Genomic DNA, 17,989 nt, shown 5'->3' with positions numbered 1-17,989 from the left:
TTTTGAAATAGGAAGGAAAAGTGCATCAGGATCAATACCTACATAGATTCGCAGTTTATTGATTTATGTAAAGATGTAATTCAGAATAAATATATAAGCTTTTAGCTTTTAACAGATAATATACCGTCAATTTCAATAAACATGGTTTCTCGAATGTTTACAAAACAAAGACTGGTAATTTCGTTTATTATTTTATTAGTGGTTGTTAGCGTTATATATTTTTATTTAAATTATATTCAAGAAAATTATGAAAGATCACAGGTGTCTAATGATCGATGTTTCACAGAATTGACTTCAGTAAAATACCAACTTAATGGTAAGTACCTATAATATTATCATTTGAGCCATGTCTAATAAATATTGTAAAAAAAATGTAGACATATAACTTTACCTATTTCAGTGGTAACGGAATACAAAAACAGAATTGACAAACTGTTGACTGAAACGGAGAAGAAACATAAGTTAGATAAGGAACGTTTCAGAGATATAATGGAGAGTTGTGTTGCTATGAAACAGCAATCTATAATATGCCAGGTACTATGATATATTTTTTGTTATCATTGGTGTTTGTATATCATTATTGTCATATTCATTAGTATGTATCTGCAATGTGAAGATTTTTATTTGTCATTTTACTTTTATGCTTCCGTACTCCCCATATATTTTATTTTAATGTACTTTACCCTACCCATTTATTTAAAAGAGACTACATGCTGTTCATCCCGTCTTGCAATAAACAATATTCGTGATACTAATTCTAATCTAACTATTACAAGAAAATAACTGTTCATGGATGTCTTTTAAATTTAATTTAATCATCTTAAGCTCGCGCCTTTTTTTCTTCAAGCTGCAAATGTTATTAATTTATACATTGAGTTGAAGAGTTAGTTGAATGTAAATTATCAAATGTTCAAGATATTGCGGTTAAATAACATATTTTTAAATAAGAGAAGACACCAAAGGCTTCTGAAAATATCATTATAGTTAAATAAATATTACTTAAGTTAAAAGAGGACTCAGATTTTGAAAAAGGAAGGATTTCTTTTGACTTGAGTATGAGAGTAAAAGTGTGCAAATATATTCAAACTTGCTATTGCTTTATTATTTGACTATGCGATAACTAACAAATAATTAAATAATATGGTTTGGCAATAATTGTGAAAAAAGCTTGCGAATTTAATGCTACTAAAGTTTTCTTACATGTAAATTAGCTATAAGATGCAAATAATAAAATGTTAGCTAAGTGAATTTGAATTACGGCATAATGTTCAATTATTTCATTAGTTTATATGAAAGGATAACATATTTTCCTATTTACATAGTATTTAGTCTAACTAAATCAATCTCTAAGATACATTTTTGAGTTTTTAATGTAGGCATTATTTTTCAGAACTTAAATGGCATATTTGTGGTTTATGAGTATGTCTACTAATATAAAACAATAATATTTACAAATATATGTTTATAGTTCAAAATTAATGTGTGTATGTAATGTATTATCCAATTCAATATTGAGTTTTATATTAATTTCCCAATAGAAAGGCAAAGTTTTTCATAACTTAGGAAGTAAAATTGTAGTTGATATAAATAGTTAAATGGAATTGTGTTCTATTTTAGATAAATATATATTAAAAACTATTTGCAGAGCTAATTGCCTTTTACCAAAGAATATGGAATATTTAAATCTAACATTTGTATATCTTGACGTTGTCTGCCCTTGGAATATGTACAGGCTTGGAATAAGATAAATAGAACTTAATGAATTATTAAATATCACTTTCTTTATGCAATTTGTTTATTTTGTTTCTTATAATTTATATTGAAATATTTGTTTCAGAGTCAATTTGAAGATCTACAAATTGAATGTAAAAAAGTCAAAGAGGGATATGATAAAGTAAAACAAGATAATGTGGATAATATAAAAAAAAATGTATAATTATGTTATTATTTATTGTAAATTGTATTTAAATTCATATATTTAATTAATATTAAGGGGCCAATCATAGAAACGAGTGCACAACTTTTCTATATTGACTCTTTATTTTCCTTTACATCAATAATTTGTTTCGTAAGTGATAACCAATACGCACACAAAAACTTTAATTATATAAGTAAAATTAAAATACATATTATATAATATTTTAATAATAACAGTCTAATTTTAAAATATGTGATGCTTTACAGTTTATGAATCACAGCTGGAGCTGTACTGTAAATAAATAAAGTATACTTAACTGAATTTATTTCACAAGTAATTTAAGACATCTTGAAAATAATATTGCATTTACTTATTCAATCTATAAAGTGGTCACTATTAAATATATAATATAACTACAAGAATTTGGTGTTAAAAGGCTCTTTTAAGCTTTTCTTAATCTCTGGTTAGATAAAGTAGTATGGTACTTAAAATAAAATATAATATACTACTTGATCAGTGGCAGATTTACTGGTATGATGTTGCAGGATTGTAGCTAGGGTGACTTGATTAACATTTTTTTATAAATTAAAAGTGAAAATCTCCAAAATCCATAAAATTATTTAAAACGGATTTTTTGTATTGCGAAAATAAATCTTCAAGACATCTTTTTGGATGCTTCTTTTCCTCTTCTTTATTTCATCAATGTTAACGCGAACTATATTCTGTGGTTAAACACGTCAGTTCATGACCACCAAGCGAAGTGGTGTTTGACATTTTATTCTGAAAAAATGCATAGAAAAATGTTTAGGTTCAAATGATACGATATGATATATGGATCAAATTATATCGAAATAATAATAATCGAATACATTTCAACTATAGTAATATATTGGCTAGTTTTTTGCAACGGTTAAAAGCATAATAATCAATACTGAAATAATTTAAAGCCATAAATGGATAAGCACATTAGAATATGGACACATATAAGTAAGTACTGTAAAATGTCTAATTCTGCCGCTGGTCTTGATTATAATATCTTCTAAGAAAATACTGTTAAACGGATTTACATTAATGAATGTTACATACTTTATAAGAATACTTCTGTTACCTTAACTTCTATTTCTATATATAAATAAATATCAACATAATAATCATTGTTTTTTTGTAAATATGTTTCATAACACAACCTTTATAATATTAAACGAGGTATTCATTATAAAATTTAATAATGAATACCTCGTTTTGCTTACCACTAATAAGCATCTATTACCTGAATTATTGAAACATCCGAGTCTTAAAATATTCTGAAAATCTCTTGGAAAAATTAAATTAAACTTTCAAATAACAATAGTAGCGCCATCTTACGAAGTAAGTATAATCATTGATCGCCATCTATCGAAAAAACTAAACTAGATAATTGCACACTAGATGGCATTAGTAGCAATTTATGCTACTAATGCCATCTAGTGAGTGTTTAGTCCAAAGAAATTATCGCGCTTTGTTACCGATAGATGGCTGACGAATCTATATGTAATATATATTAGCCAGAATGTTATAAAATTACACACATATCTTATATTGTTATTTATTGATATTAGCTGCGCGTTGATACTTATTTTGCTTAGCTAAACGTAGAAACTGATCGCTGCGCCACCTACGAGATCCAATCTACACCATCCAGGGATGTACTAAAAACATAATAAAAAAAGAATCGAGGTGGGGTTCAGTGTCATACACACGTTGAGAAAAGTTATACCAAATACTTATTATATCTAAGTAAATATTGACATTAAATTTATGAAATATTAATTAATTAATCGACTATACTTTGTTTATTCTCTATTCTTCCACGTTATACAAACTAAAAATAAAACAAATGAAAATGTAGGAAGATGAAAAAATTAAAAGTATTTTTTTGAAATTATATTTTATAGTTGTACGTCGAAAAAATATTAAGACAGCGACATACAATGATGAAAAGGCTATAAATACTACTTACATGTTATTTCATGATTGCTTTAATATAAATACAAAAACACATTATTTTTTAATATGTTTCTGTGTTTATAATAGAGGATTTTATGCGACAAGCAAGCACAAATATTTTACAAATAATTTATGAGCTACTTCTAATATTAATTCTTTTCTGTCAACCTAATGAAATACGAAAACTCAGCCTTGGTAGCCAATGGTTTACAATTAAAGTACTTAAAGTTTTCGAGACAAATCTAGAATGTGTATTTATGTTTTTTAAAAAAAAGTACATAAGTATTTAATAAATTTTAAACTACGCTATGTACATATTTAATAAATTTTAAACTACGCAACTACGCAACTACGCGAGTGATTAAAGAGGAAGGTTAATATGTATAACATGCATATATAACATGCATATTTATGCATATATAACATGCATATTTATACATAGAAAAGCCGAGAATATCAATTTACCTATCCGGGAAGAAAGCAGAATTTAACCTTTTATGTACGTGTATTGTACTACGATCTATATATTATTGTACCCGTGTAAGGCCGGGTACCTACAGATGACGTAAAAAGAATATATATATTTGGTATTAAGTATTTTTTAACAAATAAATGCAAATGCAAGTTAAATGAGTAGTACAAATCTCTATTAGGTAGATCTTAAGCCCTACATTGTTGAATGTTACAAGACCATTTGATTTATCTGTTCAATCTAACTTTACATATTTCCCCGTGGTGATAGGCAGAAAATTATGAGGCTCTCGATTCAAAACCCAAATTGGGCAAATAGAAGTTATTGTGGTTTTTCTTTCAATAAGTTCTCAATACCGGCTCGGACTAAAGTTGACATCTAGTAACACTAAGTATATGTAATATAAAATAAAAAAAATAACAAGATTCAAATATTATACAAAAACTATAGAAAAAAGGAAGTTGATAGGATTCGTGACTTGGGCATCATATTGAATTTCAACCTGCATAGAGATAAAGCTCTTGATATAGCAAATAAATGACTAGACTTCGTTCTAAGATGCTCCAAAGACTTGAAAAGGAGTGCAACTGTCTGAAGTCTCTTTATTTCGTACGTAGCAGATTAGTATATTGTTTCTTAATTTGGTCACCGTGTCAAAAATTGCATATTAATAGAATCTAGAATATACTTACAAAAAAAGTTTCTTCGTCAACTGTCATATAGATTTAGTATAAACTTGAAGTCTTATAATGTAAAGTGCAATCTGTTTAATATAAAAAGTCTGGAGAATAGACGAAATATCATATCAATGATTTTTTTTATTTAATTTATTTAACAATAATATTGACTGTCCGGAACTTATATTAAGATTCTCCTTAAGCATCCCTCACATTAGATCCCGTAATACGAGTCATTTCTTTTATACCAGATTATATAGAACGCAATGAGGAAAAAATCCATCATATCGAGATTAACATTATTATATATCACCATTAGTAATCAAGTAAAAGATTTACATATATGTCACGTTAGCCGCCCTCAGTTCAATCGAAAAATAAAGAATTTTATTTGTGCTCATTTCTAATTTTGTGGTATATTATCTAATATCTTATCGGTTTTATTAATTATTATTATTTATATAATAGTTAAAAAAATGTGTTATAATTCTTATTTCTAAGCGTTGATTATGTTTAATTTATATTTTTAATACATATTGTGCAATGTGATAGTCATGGTGAGACTACCTGTAAATAATAGAACATTTGCCAAAATATTTTTGTTTTTTTTTTTATATTTATTATCATGTGTTTTTTTATTGTATCTAGTGTTGGTTGTCCTATTGAAAATAAAATAAAATACACAACACAACTGACATCGGTCTTTTAATATGTACGATTCTAAAATTATCCTAATTTAAAAACTAAAAATGTTTATAGTAAACAAGGATAATTTTTATAAGGAACCTTTCCTTTTTGTTCGAGTCTAGAAAGCAATTTTTTCCAAATTGTTATTTATCATATAAATATAAGTACCTATTATAGATTCAACCGATCGAAATTTATAAAACTTTACCGGCACACAAACCGTCTCCCCCACTTTACCACCACGAGGGACGAATTAAAAAGTGGCCTATGTCTTTTTCCGGGGCTCAATATATCTCCATACGAAATATCATCTAAATCAGTTCAAGCGTGAAGAGGTAACAGAGTTATTTTCGCATTTATTATATTAAAAAAGATATGTGTAGGTACCTCATTCATTCATTAAAACGTCTATTTTAGAGAGATTTTTCAATTTTTAGTTTTAATTAGGGCGTGAGACTCGAATATAAATAAAAATATTTCATGCAAATTTAAATTTAATATATTTATTTATGTAAAAACTTTTAGTGTTTCTAATAATAACTGTTTAATTGTGTTTAGTTTTCAATTTTCGTCTTTGTAGATTGTAGCATTCTACCAACAACGAAAAAATAAAAGCCTAAAAGCTCTACTTTTTGGTGATTGACGGTAAATTAAAGTAATTAGCTTGGGAAAAATAAGCGCTTTTTTTTGTCAAAAAATAAAAATAAATTAATCGCTTTAAGTTCTACTGATAGATAGTTTTCTAAGCCTAGGCCCTATAATAAGTCACAAAAACACAGAATAGTCGCAAAAATTGTAATATTACCGTTTTTGCAATGCAACAGTTAGCACTGATTAATTACTCATTTATAAGTGATTAACTAAATACCTCGGAAGTTGTAACGGCACTGTTGATTCAGGCGACCGTGCGTGGGCTTTGTTGGGAGGAGACAAAAAAAGACCCATTCATCCTATTATTTAACAAAAGCCGACCTAAGATTAGCCTGTTTCCGTCTTTCGGATTTTGTCATTATGATTTAATCTTTAATAATAAAATAACTTAATAAGGTCGTATGCAGTTTGGTAAATGTAATATTTATTTTTTAATGTTTTCGCACGTGTCTATTTATATAGGTACCTATCTGACTTAGGTAGATACCTGTATAAAGGTCGCTTCACTACCGAAAGAATCCGTTATTTGGGCTGTCATGGTATAATTTTCCCATTTTATTAAATTATTATTTCTACGCAAATAAAAATCGATAGGTTGTTTAACATTTCTTTTTAATGTTAAGAAATTTAAAAACACGACGTTTTTAGGGTAATTTTTGACACGTTAATTCATTCTGACCACATACCTACAACATAATAAAGAAGTAAAGGATCGTGTGGAAATATTTTTTAAAAATGTTAAGTCGGTAAGTATTTCCCTTGTATTTTCAAGAATAAATATGAAATACCTAATAGTTATTTTTATATATCAGCGGCTATTTCACCAGAGACTAGATTATACGGCTGCAGACACCGAGAGCCTTGGATCAAGTTTACGTCGAGTCAATAATAATATATAGGGTTATTCTGACCTAGGTACATACCTCTGCTCAACTGGTAAATTTTTGAAATGGAATTTATTAAAATACAAAAAAATATTGATAAAGATACAAAGCAATAATATGTTCTACACCAAAGAATCAAACTATCTCTGACTGTGCCGTTGATTGAAAATGCAAAAAGAGTGTTTTACTAGACGTGTACGTAAGCCCGGTGGGATTTCCCATCGGTAACATCTTACGACCGATTCGACTATTACGAATATTACGAGTTTTTGAAAAACCTGCTCTGGCTCTGCCCTGTCTTTTATAACATGCTATGGTCATGTTATTGTTATTTAGTACTTCTCATAAGGTAACCCTGTACAAAATTTCATGTTACGAGACCCACCGACTCAGGCGGTGTACGTCAGTCAGTTTTATTAAGCACTTAAACATAATGAGTACAGGAAACTGTTTCTATAAAAATGGGATATAAATTAATAGAATAAAACGTTTTTAAAAACTTTCCAGGACCCCTAACAACGTGTATTTCAATTTCACGGTGATCGGTTGTGTAGTTGAAGATCTGCTCAGGTTTGGAAACATAAAAAAATTACTCACTTTTGCATTTATAATACTTCAAATTATTTGTATCAATACAAATACATTTAAACCTCTACATTGTTGCGCCACAAGCTACGTTTCTACAGAAAACCATCGATTTTCTCGACTTTGAGAGTAATATATTTGTGCCTACCTCATCGATAGCTATTAAATGAATCGTCACCTGAAAAAACATTTTGCGCTACTTTGAGTCACTTGAGACTTTGGTACAAGTTTTCAATTTTGGTCACTTTGGTACAAGTTGCTTTTGGTTATTTCTTTAATCTATTGTTTTTTGGTGTAAAACGCGAGCAAGCATGCGGCAAGCGAGCTGGATGCAGGCAGTGGTAGTAATTTTCCATGTGACAACCAAGTGCAGCAGTGGTAGCATGTGTGACTACCTCCGCCAATAGACATCTGCCGGGGTTCTTGCAGACTTTTAAGATATAAGTAGCCTGTTTGTGATATATTTATTATTCTATAAGTAAATACATACTTACGGCTTTAATTTATTTTATTTTATTTATGATATCAGGTCTTATTTCTGAAATATCGGGTAATGTTTTACCATGGCATCAGGAAGAATGAAATCGTGAGCTTGCTATAAAATTCACAAACTTGACATTATTATTAATAGCAAGCCAAAAATACATTAATTCCGCGTCTGCCGTAATTTCTGCCTTTGACAAATTAATATTGCACAGTTTTATTTTAATTGTGTTCATAGATAGCATTCTACGTAACAACGTAAGTACGTACGTACGTACGAAAGTATGAACACAAATAAAATGAAACTGAATAGTTTAGCACAAACTAAATAGTTAATGTACAATATCATCTTAACTTAATTAAATTAAGTATCCAAAAAGACAGATCTAAGTAATTTTCTTTATAATATATTTAAATTAAAAATATATATTAATATGATACTATAATGGAAATTATAGTTAAGTTAATGGAAATCTCAGATGACACTCTTTGACTAAAATTAGTTCAAAACAGTTCAAACGATATTTTTGAAATGCTGATGTCTTAAAATTGAAAAAAGGTACCAGCATGTTGGACATAACACTTTATAAGATGTCGGTTTGAAAACTGCCACCGCCTCTGTTCACATGCCCGTCCATCGCTATTATTCCACATAATTTCTGGGTCTGTGAAATGTTCTTGAATAGAGTTGAAATTTTATCAAAGATATATTTGTAACGGCTATATATAGATATATATTCATTGGCACTGAAATCTGGGAGAGTGGGAATGAAAATGGTTCGTTTTTTCTATGAGCGGATTTTTCTGTTCAGCATGTCTATTCAGCGGACATAGGTGTGCACAAGCGACTAGTGTCATTTTTCAAGCACTGGCTAACTGTACCGAACAAGTGCACTTTTAATCTTATCATGTTGAAAATTGAAAGTATCAATTAATCTAGTTCTTAAGCTGATCATCTTAGCAACTTGGTCCTAAATAAAGAGCTTGTACTTCTGACTCACACAGACTTCAACAATTTCTCTAAGATGAATATTTAATTATACAAGCATTCTGCAAACATACGATGGTTAATCTTTATAACTGACAATTTTACAGAATCAAGCTTCGCTTTGATTTTTGTTTAGGAATTCTATCCGGAATGGATGTCTATAAAAACCATAGCATTTAGCTACCATGTTCTGATATAAATTTATCATATCATTATTATTGTTTTATTGGTAGATTTGTACGCCGTTTTTGTTCTTTATTACAAGTGTTGTATCTATAGTTTTTTTTTCAGGTCTGTGCTATTTGAGCCTTGTTCGTTATTTTTTTATTAATATTGGTAACTCTTGCTCTTCTAAGACCAGAGTAATCAACTTTTAAACAATTTATCCTAAGTCTCATTTGCATTTCTTATCAAGCCACTTTAGAATTCTTTTTAAATTCCAATTTATAAAGTTGCTTTTTAATATTTCATTTTCGTCATTCTTGTGTTGCTTAAAATTATCTTATTTATTTTGTTGTTGTATGTATATATCATGTCTTATTTTCAATGGTGAAGTTCTTTGCTATCAACAGTTTGATTCGCAACAGTTTTTTGATTTAAATATTTTTTTGTAAAGTGTTTTTATCAATATTGCCTCTGGTATAGTTATTTATTGTACATATATCGTGCCTACCTCGCGAGTTATCGCGTTTTGGCGTGTTTTCCATCATTTTTTGCCTGCCTTAGAATTCTAGGCAATTTTTCTTGGCTTTTTTCTTATTTCCGTGTTTTAATATTTGTTTTAAATTTTACATTTCATACATATCTGAACCACATTTAAGCTCTGTATATTTTTTATATACTAATAGCTCACTGTATCCTTTTTTCTTATTCAGGTCGCCTGAGCGCACATCATCATCAAACTAACTAAAGTTAGTTACTAAAGAAACTAAAACTAAGTACTTAATTAAATAGAATATACGAACAAATTGACTATTCCATATTTATACTTATCTGTTTTTTATTTTTTATAATTTTATAAATCTTATGGATTCATCATGTCATTCCAAACCATTTGGTTTGATTCCAACCTTTTTTTACTAAAGATGTATTGGGATTTCTTTTTCTAGTAAAGTATTCGAATATTCTAAAGTTTTGCATCAGCTCATTCCAAGTAACTTCTAATATAAAAAATACCTTAAAGATACAATTAGATAACATTAATAATATACATATATTATTGCATATATATCATATATAGCATAGCATAGCTTAAGCTAGATAAATGGGAAAAGGGGGCCTTGGATATTTGAGAAATCTCTGTATTTACCTATACCTAATTAGCTCCTAAATATTTTGCATTGAAATACCCTCTGCTACTTGGAATAATCAAACCTTTTTGATTGAGATTTCATTTGTTAGAATTCACGACTTTTTTTCTATAAGTGGGACTTAGCCTTAGACTTAGACTTAGTAGCTTATTAGCCTCTATACGTAAAACAATAATTATTATTAATTTAACATTTTGTATGTTGTGCTAGACAATTTGAGACACGTCGTTAAAGGAACGGCTAATCTGGCCGGAGGTATGCCACGAAACGGATAGAAAAATTGCGGATGCGTCTCGCTGGAACCTGTATATAACTATTTTGGATTTAAGCATAAGAGGTATAGGTTAACGATTAATTTAGGTTAACGAATTTTGTGATGATCCAAGTGGATAATACAATTTTACAGCAAAATATTCATCATCTCTGCGAAGTCCTACCTATAAGAATTGAAATAATACCATTATTAAAAATCTTTATTATATTCTCTCATATAATACTTATCTTATGTAACTTCTTAATTTTTTCATTTTTATTCTTACCGTTTTATTGGTGTTTGGTGAAGATAACCCTTATATATTGCAGGTACTTCTACGAGTACAAAAGCTAATGGAACGCTATATACCTAGTCCAAAACATTTCGTCCCGTCTCTTTCGTTATTCTTACGTTCTTATACGCTTCTCATTTTTGCAACGTTTCATTTTAAATAGTCTTCTTCCAGATCTGCTGTAAACAAGCAAGATTTAATGTAATGTAAAGTTGAGGATTTATTACAGAGGGTTTCTAAGAAACATGTTCTGAAATACAATGAATAATAATAAATTCAACAACATCTTAAAATAACAATTAAAATGATTATGAATTTATTTAGAATAAAAATTGTATATCTACTGGTATAATTAAAATAAAAGTCAGGTAACAGCCTTTAATTTCTTACAGCTGGGCTAAAGCGTCCTCTTTCCTAGGGAATAAAAAATAAAATTAATTCCAACAAGCTGTCCCAATGCAGGTTGGTGAATTCAAGTGTCAAAATTTAAGCAGACATGAGGTTGGAACATGCATGTTTCGTTACAGCGTTTTCCTTAATAGAGGAGTATGAAATGAAGTATAAACACGAATTAAGTACATGAAAAGTCAGTCGTACTCAAACTCTTCTCTCAACTTGGGCAAAATTGGATCCGTAATCGTAGGTTCCGTAATCCGTATTCAAGAACTCTCATTAAGCCATCTTGACTTTAGCTTGGTTTTTGGTATGTAGTCATAACGTACCCATAGTATGACTTTGTAAGACGTCTATGGTTCAGCTTTCACGGTGTTCAGAATTAAGAGAATTTATGGTGGTGTTTTTATGATATGAGTTTGTCCTTCTTTTTGCTTTCTGTGAGTATGGATGATCTTTTACTATTATTAAGCCATCTTGCTAGACTGCTATCGTTTAACAGCAGTTTATATCTATATATACATATGTCAAACACCAGGCGGTGCTTTTTGATTAAGGTTTTTTCATAAATATTAATAGCTTAATAAACAAACCTATTTAGTTAAATAGCGTAGTCAAATAAATCTGGGAAACGTTATCTCGCAGAATAGATATGAAATGTAGGAAAATGAACTTTATAGACAGAATTATAAGGTTTCTTAAGGTTATCGACCATTGTCGGAAGAATGATGGAATAACATTATGGATTCAATACCTACTTAAAAGAGCATGTACAGAAAAGCTTATCTTAAGGATGTCATAAATATTGGATTTTTGTTCGACATTCGCTAATGTAAACAATTGCGGTTGTTCGGTATATTCGGCTAACTTACCGAATTAAATTAATTAATTTAATCAGCTGTAGTTAGCTAGTGTGGGTGATATCCTAATAAATATCCTCTTTATTTCGGCCCGTTATGTTTTTGGATATTTAGAGCACGTGTCACTGGACGGAATAGGGGACTAGGGAGGAAGTGAAAAGTCGAGAGAGGTGTTTGCTATCTATCACTTTTTTTAAGTCAAACATTTCTCTCGACTCGTTTTATCAAGACTTATTTCGTTAAGCTATTATCCTTATTTATTAATTAGGTCCTTACATATGAAATTTAGCGTTTTGTCGTACTGACCACTTTGATCTGAAATATCACCACTTTGGTTAAGAATTCCAAATTCAAATTTATAAATTCATTTACCTGATACATTTGAGTTTTAAAAACAGTCAATCATTTGTTTTTTCATATTATTTTTTTCTTTGGCGTCGCTTATTACCGCACAATGGGAAAAATGAAGTATCGGTATATTTACAAATAAAAGTTCTACCGTGGCACCAGTGCTGCAGAAACAGCTCGAAGGATTCATGAGATTTACGGCGCTGGTGTCGCAAAAAAAAGAACGGCACGTTTTAGGTTACAACGTTTTCGTTCTCGAAATTTCGACCTTCAGAACTAACTCCGTGGACGGCCGGAGACAAAAGCGGAAAATGAAGAATTAAAGGCTGTTGTGGAAGCGGATCCATTACAAAGCACTTCAGAAATAGCTGCAGTCTTTGGGGTATGTGATAAAACTGTATTCATCCACTTGAAGCAAATCGGGAAAGTAAAAACGATGAACGATGGTTACTTCATGAATTGAGTGAATCGAACTTGTAAACATGCGTCGACTGCTGTATTACTTTGCTCAACCAACAATAAGGGATTTTAAATCGAATCATTATTTGTGATGAGAAGCGGATACTGTACGATAATGGAAAGCGTTCGTCGCAATGGCTGAACCGTGGAGACCCAGCCAAATCCTGCTCTAAACGAAACTTGACTCAGAAAAAGTTACTTGTGAATGTTTGTAGGACTAGCACCGGTGTCGTTCACTACAGCTTTCTAAAATATGGCCAACCGATTACGGCAGATATCTTTTATCAGCAACTGTAATACATGAAGGAAAAACTAGCTGCTAAACAACCGAGATTAGTCAATCGCTCTAGGCCACTGCTGCTTCACGACAACGCAAGACCACACAATGCACAACAATCAACCCCTAAGTTAGATGAGCTACAATTATAATGCCTGCGACATCCATCGTACTCACCGGACCTTGCTCCAACAGATTACCATTTTTTCCGGAATTTGGACAACATCTGACAAGGAAAAAAATTCAACGCCAGTCCAAGCCGCCTTCAAGGAGTGTATTGATTATCGCCCCCATGGTTTTTTTAGTAAAGGGGTCAATGAACCTATGTGATGGCAAAAGTGCATAGATAACAACGGTGTATACTTTAATTAATAAAATATATTTTACAAAAAAAAAAATGACTATATTCCTCCCGCACAAAACGCCAATTTCATATGTAACGATTGTGTGAAATTAAACCCTAAATATTAGGTAGGTAGCCTAATATTTAGGGTTTAATTTCACACAATATCGTCCTTTATAAAAACAATTATAATTATATTAAAATACAAACGCATTTAATAATCAATTTACAGAACAAATTAAATTAAGAACACAATACTAATTTCTCTCATAATTATAAACTATGCTGGTCGTGTATCATAATATTCGTTAAAACTAAATAAACTTATTATATTTACTAAATCAGAAATTAATCATTAAGGATAAATATACCAGATGTATCAAGATGTAACTTACACCTAAGTAGGTACCTATATCATTATTATTCGTAATTAATAAAAAAAAATTTTTGTAATACCTACTTACCTATTAAAAATTTATTCACAAAAATGAAATAACTAAGAAGCCAAGTTAGAAATATTAACTATCAGAAAAAAATTCCACTTTAGTTATCTATTTAAGAATTTAAAAAAAAGTTTATAGTTTTCATAAATTTCAGAATATATAGCTCTCCTGGATCTTTAATAGATTATGATTAATTTTGGAAAATGGAAAAAAATTGCATTTTTTAAAATTTGTCGTAAAGTTGAGTCTAGATATTTTCATACTAATGATTAAGATATGCTTTCTCCTTTTTCATTTGATAACAATCAGTTTTAGGTGTTGCTTGCAATAAGTAATTTAATAGGTGTTTGTACTTTTATAAGGTAGTAGGTACACACCACCGTACAGTACCTATAACTACAGATCGATAGAGCGGTAGAGCTTATTATTTAACAAAAGTATGTACCTACGTAGAGGAAAAGCAGCATTAAGGACCCAGTATTTGAAAGAGCCACTTGCATTATTTTGGCAGTTTATCAAGGTATTTGGTTGCTAATTTAATTTTTAAGTGACAATACTGATTTCCCTTCAATCCATAAACATCAAATGTTTATTAAAATGAAAGTTTTTACTTTGCCTTACTATTGCTTAAAAACTAAGCAGCAAAAGTTTTGATACCTACTGTTGTTATTTTAAGGGTTTTTAAGTTTATTAATACTTAAATATGCCCCGGTAATATTGAAAGATAAATACGTAATTCAAGAGTTTCAGTATAAAACTCTACCCAAAAATATAAAACACCCACAAAGGTTACCTTCTAGAACTAGAAACAAGAATAGTGTCTACTTAAGATTAAATACACGTTACAGCTAACTATTATCATATATATAATGTTTTTTTTTTTTAAATTATGTAGATACCTATTTAGTTACTGGTAGGTCTATACCTAATATTGTAACGTAGGTATCGGTAATATCATATTAAACACTATTAAAGGCTTACCCTACGAGTTACTTACCTATAATATTGATCACAGTACATTTACATTTCCAACGTTTTAATTACCGTTCACTTATTTTTCAATAACCTAACAGATTATAAGTACCTACTGGTAGGTAGCCATTACGTCATATTTTTTTTATTTTTATAAAATATTTAAGATCAATTTATAAACTATTAAGTACCTACAACCTGTTTAACATAAATTATATTATGTTTGAAATAAAGGTAATGGAACCTTTAAACTAGGTAACTGCGTCTCGTTAGATAAAAAAATACTTTAAATTTACTTAAGAATATTAAATAGGTATAACACAAAACACAATATTATTGAAAACTCCTACACAATAGGTATACCTATAGGTAGACGTATACGTCTACCTACATGTACCCATATATCTAGATATGATAGGTATTGTACCTATGTTTCAATGATATATTAATTTGTTTTTTAATTATTATGGGAAGGAAACAATTGATTTCCAAATTTTTTATAAAATTCTTGCAATTGATACCTGTGGGTACCTACATCGTAACGCAGTTTTGTTTAAAATAAAGTATTATTGAACTTTTAAGCAGATATGTTATGAATAACAGAATACATACTAACATAGATAATATATTAAATTTTAAAATGTATTCATTGAACTAATAAAAAAAATATTTACCTCCTTACTTCATAAATGTGGAATTGTAACAAGTGTTCAAGTTCTGCTGAATTGTGGCAGCAAGAATAATTGTCAATCGCGCCGAACAAAGGGCTTTAAGAGCTAGGGACGCAAGGGAGATATACATTCAGAAGTGCCTTTAAATTCGGGTCGGTACCGCCCTAAGCCACACCCACTTTGCTTAGCATCCCACCTGATACATCCTGACTCTGGTCAGAAGGAGACGGGTATAGTTCTCAGACAGTCGCCGAAACGAGACAAACGATATATTGAAGTGGGCGGTTCTAGCTGCGGCGTAACGCATCAACCGGTGTCGCCCACAATTCCGCTCATTCGCCTCTCGTTTAGCGCCCGCTATGTAAACGAGCCTTGTTGTGAATCTAAACAAAATCAGTCAGTCATCGTTTTGTTGCCGTAGGAGTAGCGCGTCGAGGTATCGCGGTCGGGTTTTATCATGTTGTGCCAGTGAACGTAACTCATCACGATGCACGCGTTGTTCGGTGAACAGAGCCATTATGCGTACCGCAGTGGAGCCACGGGAGGCTATTCTGCTGGAGTGACACCATATGCCTATGAACAGTATCGATATGGCTATGGGCCACCCTATCTCCATCCTCACCAACAACATGTTGGAACTCCTAAAGATATGGTCAAGCCGCCATATTCTTACATTGCCCTTATTGCTATGGCGATACAAAATGCACCTGATCGCCGAATTACGCTTAATGGTATTTATCAATTTATAATGGAACGTTTTCCATACTACAGAGAGAACAAACAAGGGTGGCAAAACTCAATAAGACACAACTTAAGTCTCAATGAATGCTTTGTTAAAGTGGCAAGAGACGATAAGAAACCAGGCAAAGGGAGCTACTGGACTTTGGATCCTGATTCATATAATATGTTCGACAACGGGTCTTACTTAAGACGGCGGCGTCGCTTTAAGAAAAAAGATGCTCTGAAAGAAAAAGAGGAAGCTCTAAAGCGTCAGCAACAACTGCAACAAGCGCAGGAAGCCCTGGCTGCACAGGAGGCGCTCAGCAGCGCGGACGCGTTGGGGCAAGCACGCGATGTCAAACCAGATGTAAAGCCTCGTATATTTGAATGTAGACCAAAAAGAGAACCAGGCTCAGATTGCTCGAGGTATGATAAACTAGTAGAGCCTATGGATGAGTTCAGTGAGCCCCGTTTACCCCCATCAGCAGTTTACTGCTCGCCCCAGCCGTATTCACTTGCCGCTGAGGAGTTTCGAGCAGCTACAACTGGCTGGTATGCTGCACCTGAACCGCCAGCTGAGCAACTGCCACCAGCTTTTCGTGATCTTTTTGAGCCACCAAGTTGTCAGTTGGCAGGATTCCGAGGAGGCTCACCTGTTCCCGATGCCTACCGCGCTTCCCCACCGCCTCATCACCACTACCGTACGCCGGCACCCTCCTATTACCACCATCAAGCATGTGTCGCCAGTGCACCCGCATCAGCTCATAAATCCTACTGAGATATCGCCCTCAGGTAAGACAAACATTATTTGTACTGCAAGCGCCTTGCGAATGTTTTTAAACCATTTAGCTTAGGCGTCGCGAATAACGCTGTGCGAGTTGCGTTCGACTTCAACCCCAGCGGCCGTGGGGTAAGCGTCGGGTAGTTTCGTGACGTGGTTGTGGTTGCAGGAGGCCGGCATCACACGGCGCCGAACGGATTTAGCCGTACGCGTCAGTTCCAGAGCGGATAAATATAGCGCTGTAGCCGGAGATGCCGTGAAGCCAAGTGGCGTCGCGTCGATAACCACTGTTTACAGATCGGCGGCCGACCCTGCCGCCTCCCGCTCCGTTCACACCTATAGGTATGTCGAAACTTCACATGTGTTTAAAATTGCCCGTAACAATGAGTAGTGGCGTGAGTGTCCGTGCAGCGCCGAGTTGCGCCGTTCCACTGCTGAGGGTTCGTGTCGTAAAGAAGCAACACGATATTGTTTGACAACATGTGAACTGTTTGGTACTCCATGAACGTACTCGTTATACCAGGGCAAATGGAAAT

General features: G+C 31.8%; 2 protein-coding genes across 2 annotated transcripts; both read left to right on the top strand.

Annotated features, from left to right (window-relative positions):
* On the top strand, positions 1–2,582 carry LOC125075939. Its single transcript, XM_047687808.1, has 3 exons — positions 1–316; positions 401–534; positions 1,838–2,582. Exons 1-3 carry the CDS (start codon positions 142–144, stop codon positions 1,934–1,936), a joined length of 408 nt encoding a protein of 135 aa, XP_047543764.1. The 5' UTR covers positions 1–141; the 3' UTR covers positions 1,937–2,582.
* Positions 2,583–16,439: 13,857 nt separating this feature from the next.
* On the top strand, positions 16,440–17,749 carry LOC125076102 (fork head domain-containing protein crocodile-like). Its single transcript, XM_047688061.1, has 2 exons — positions 16,440–17,464; positions 17,623–17,749. Exon 1 carries the CDS (start codon positions 16,440–16,442, stop codon positions 17,448–17,450), a length of 1,011 nt encoding a protein of 336 aa, XP_047544017.1. The 3' UTR covers positions 17,451–17,464; positions 17,623–17,749.
* Positions 17,750–17,989: the final 240 nt, after the last annotated feature.

The sequence above is a fragment of the Vanessa atalanta genome, chromosome Z (assembly GCF_905147765.1).
Source record: "Vanessa atalanta chromosome Z, ilVanAtal1.2, whole genome shotgun sequence".
NCBI lineage: Eukaryota > Metazoa > Arthropoda > Insecta > Lepidoptera > Nymphalidae > Vanessa > Vanessa atalanta.
This window is presented reverse-complemented; position numbering and strand designations above follow the sequence as displayed.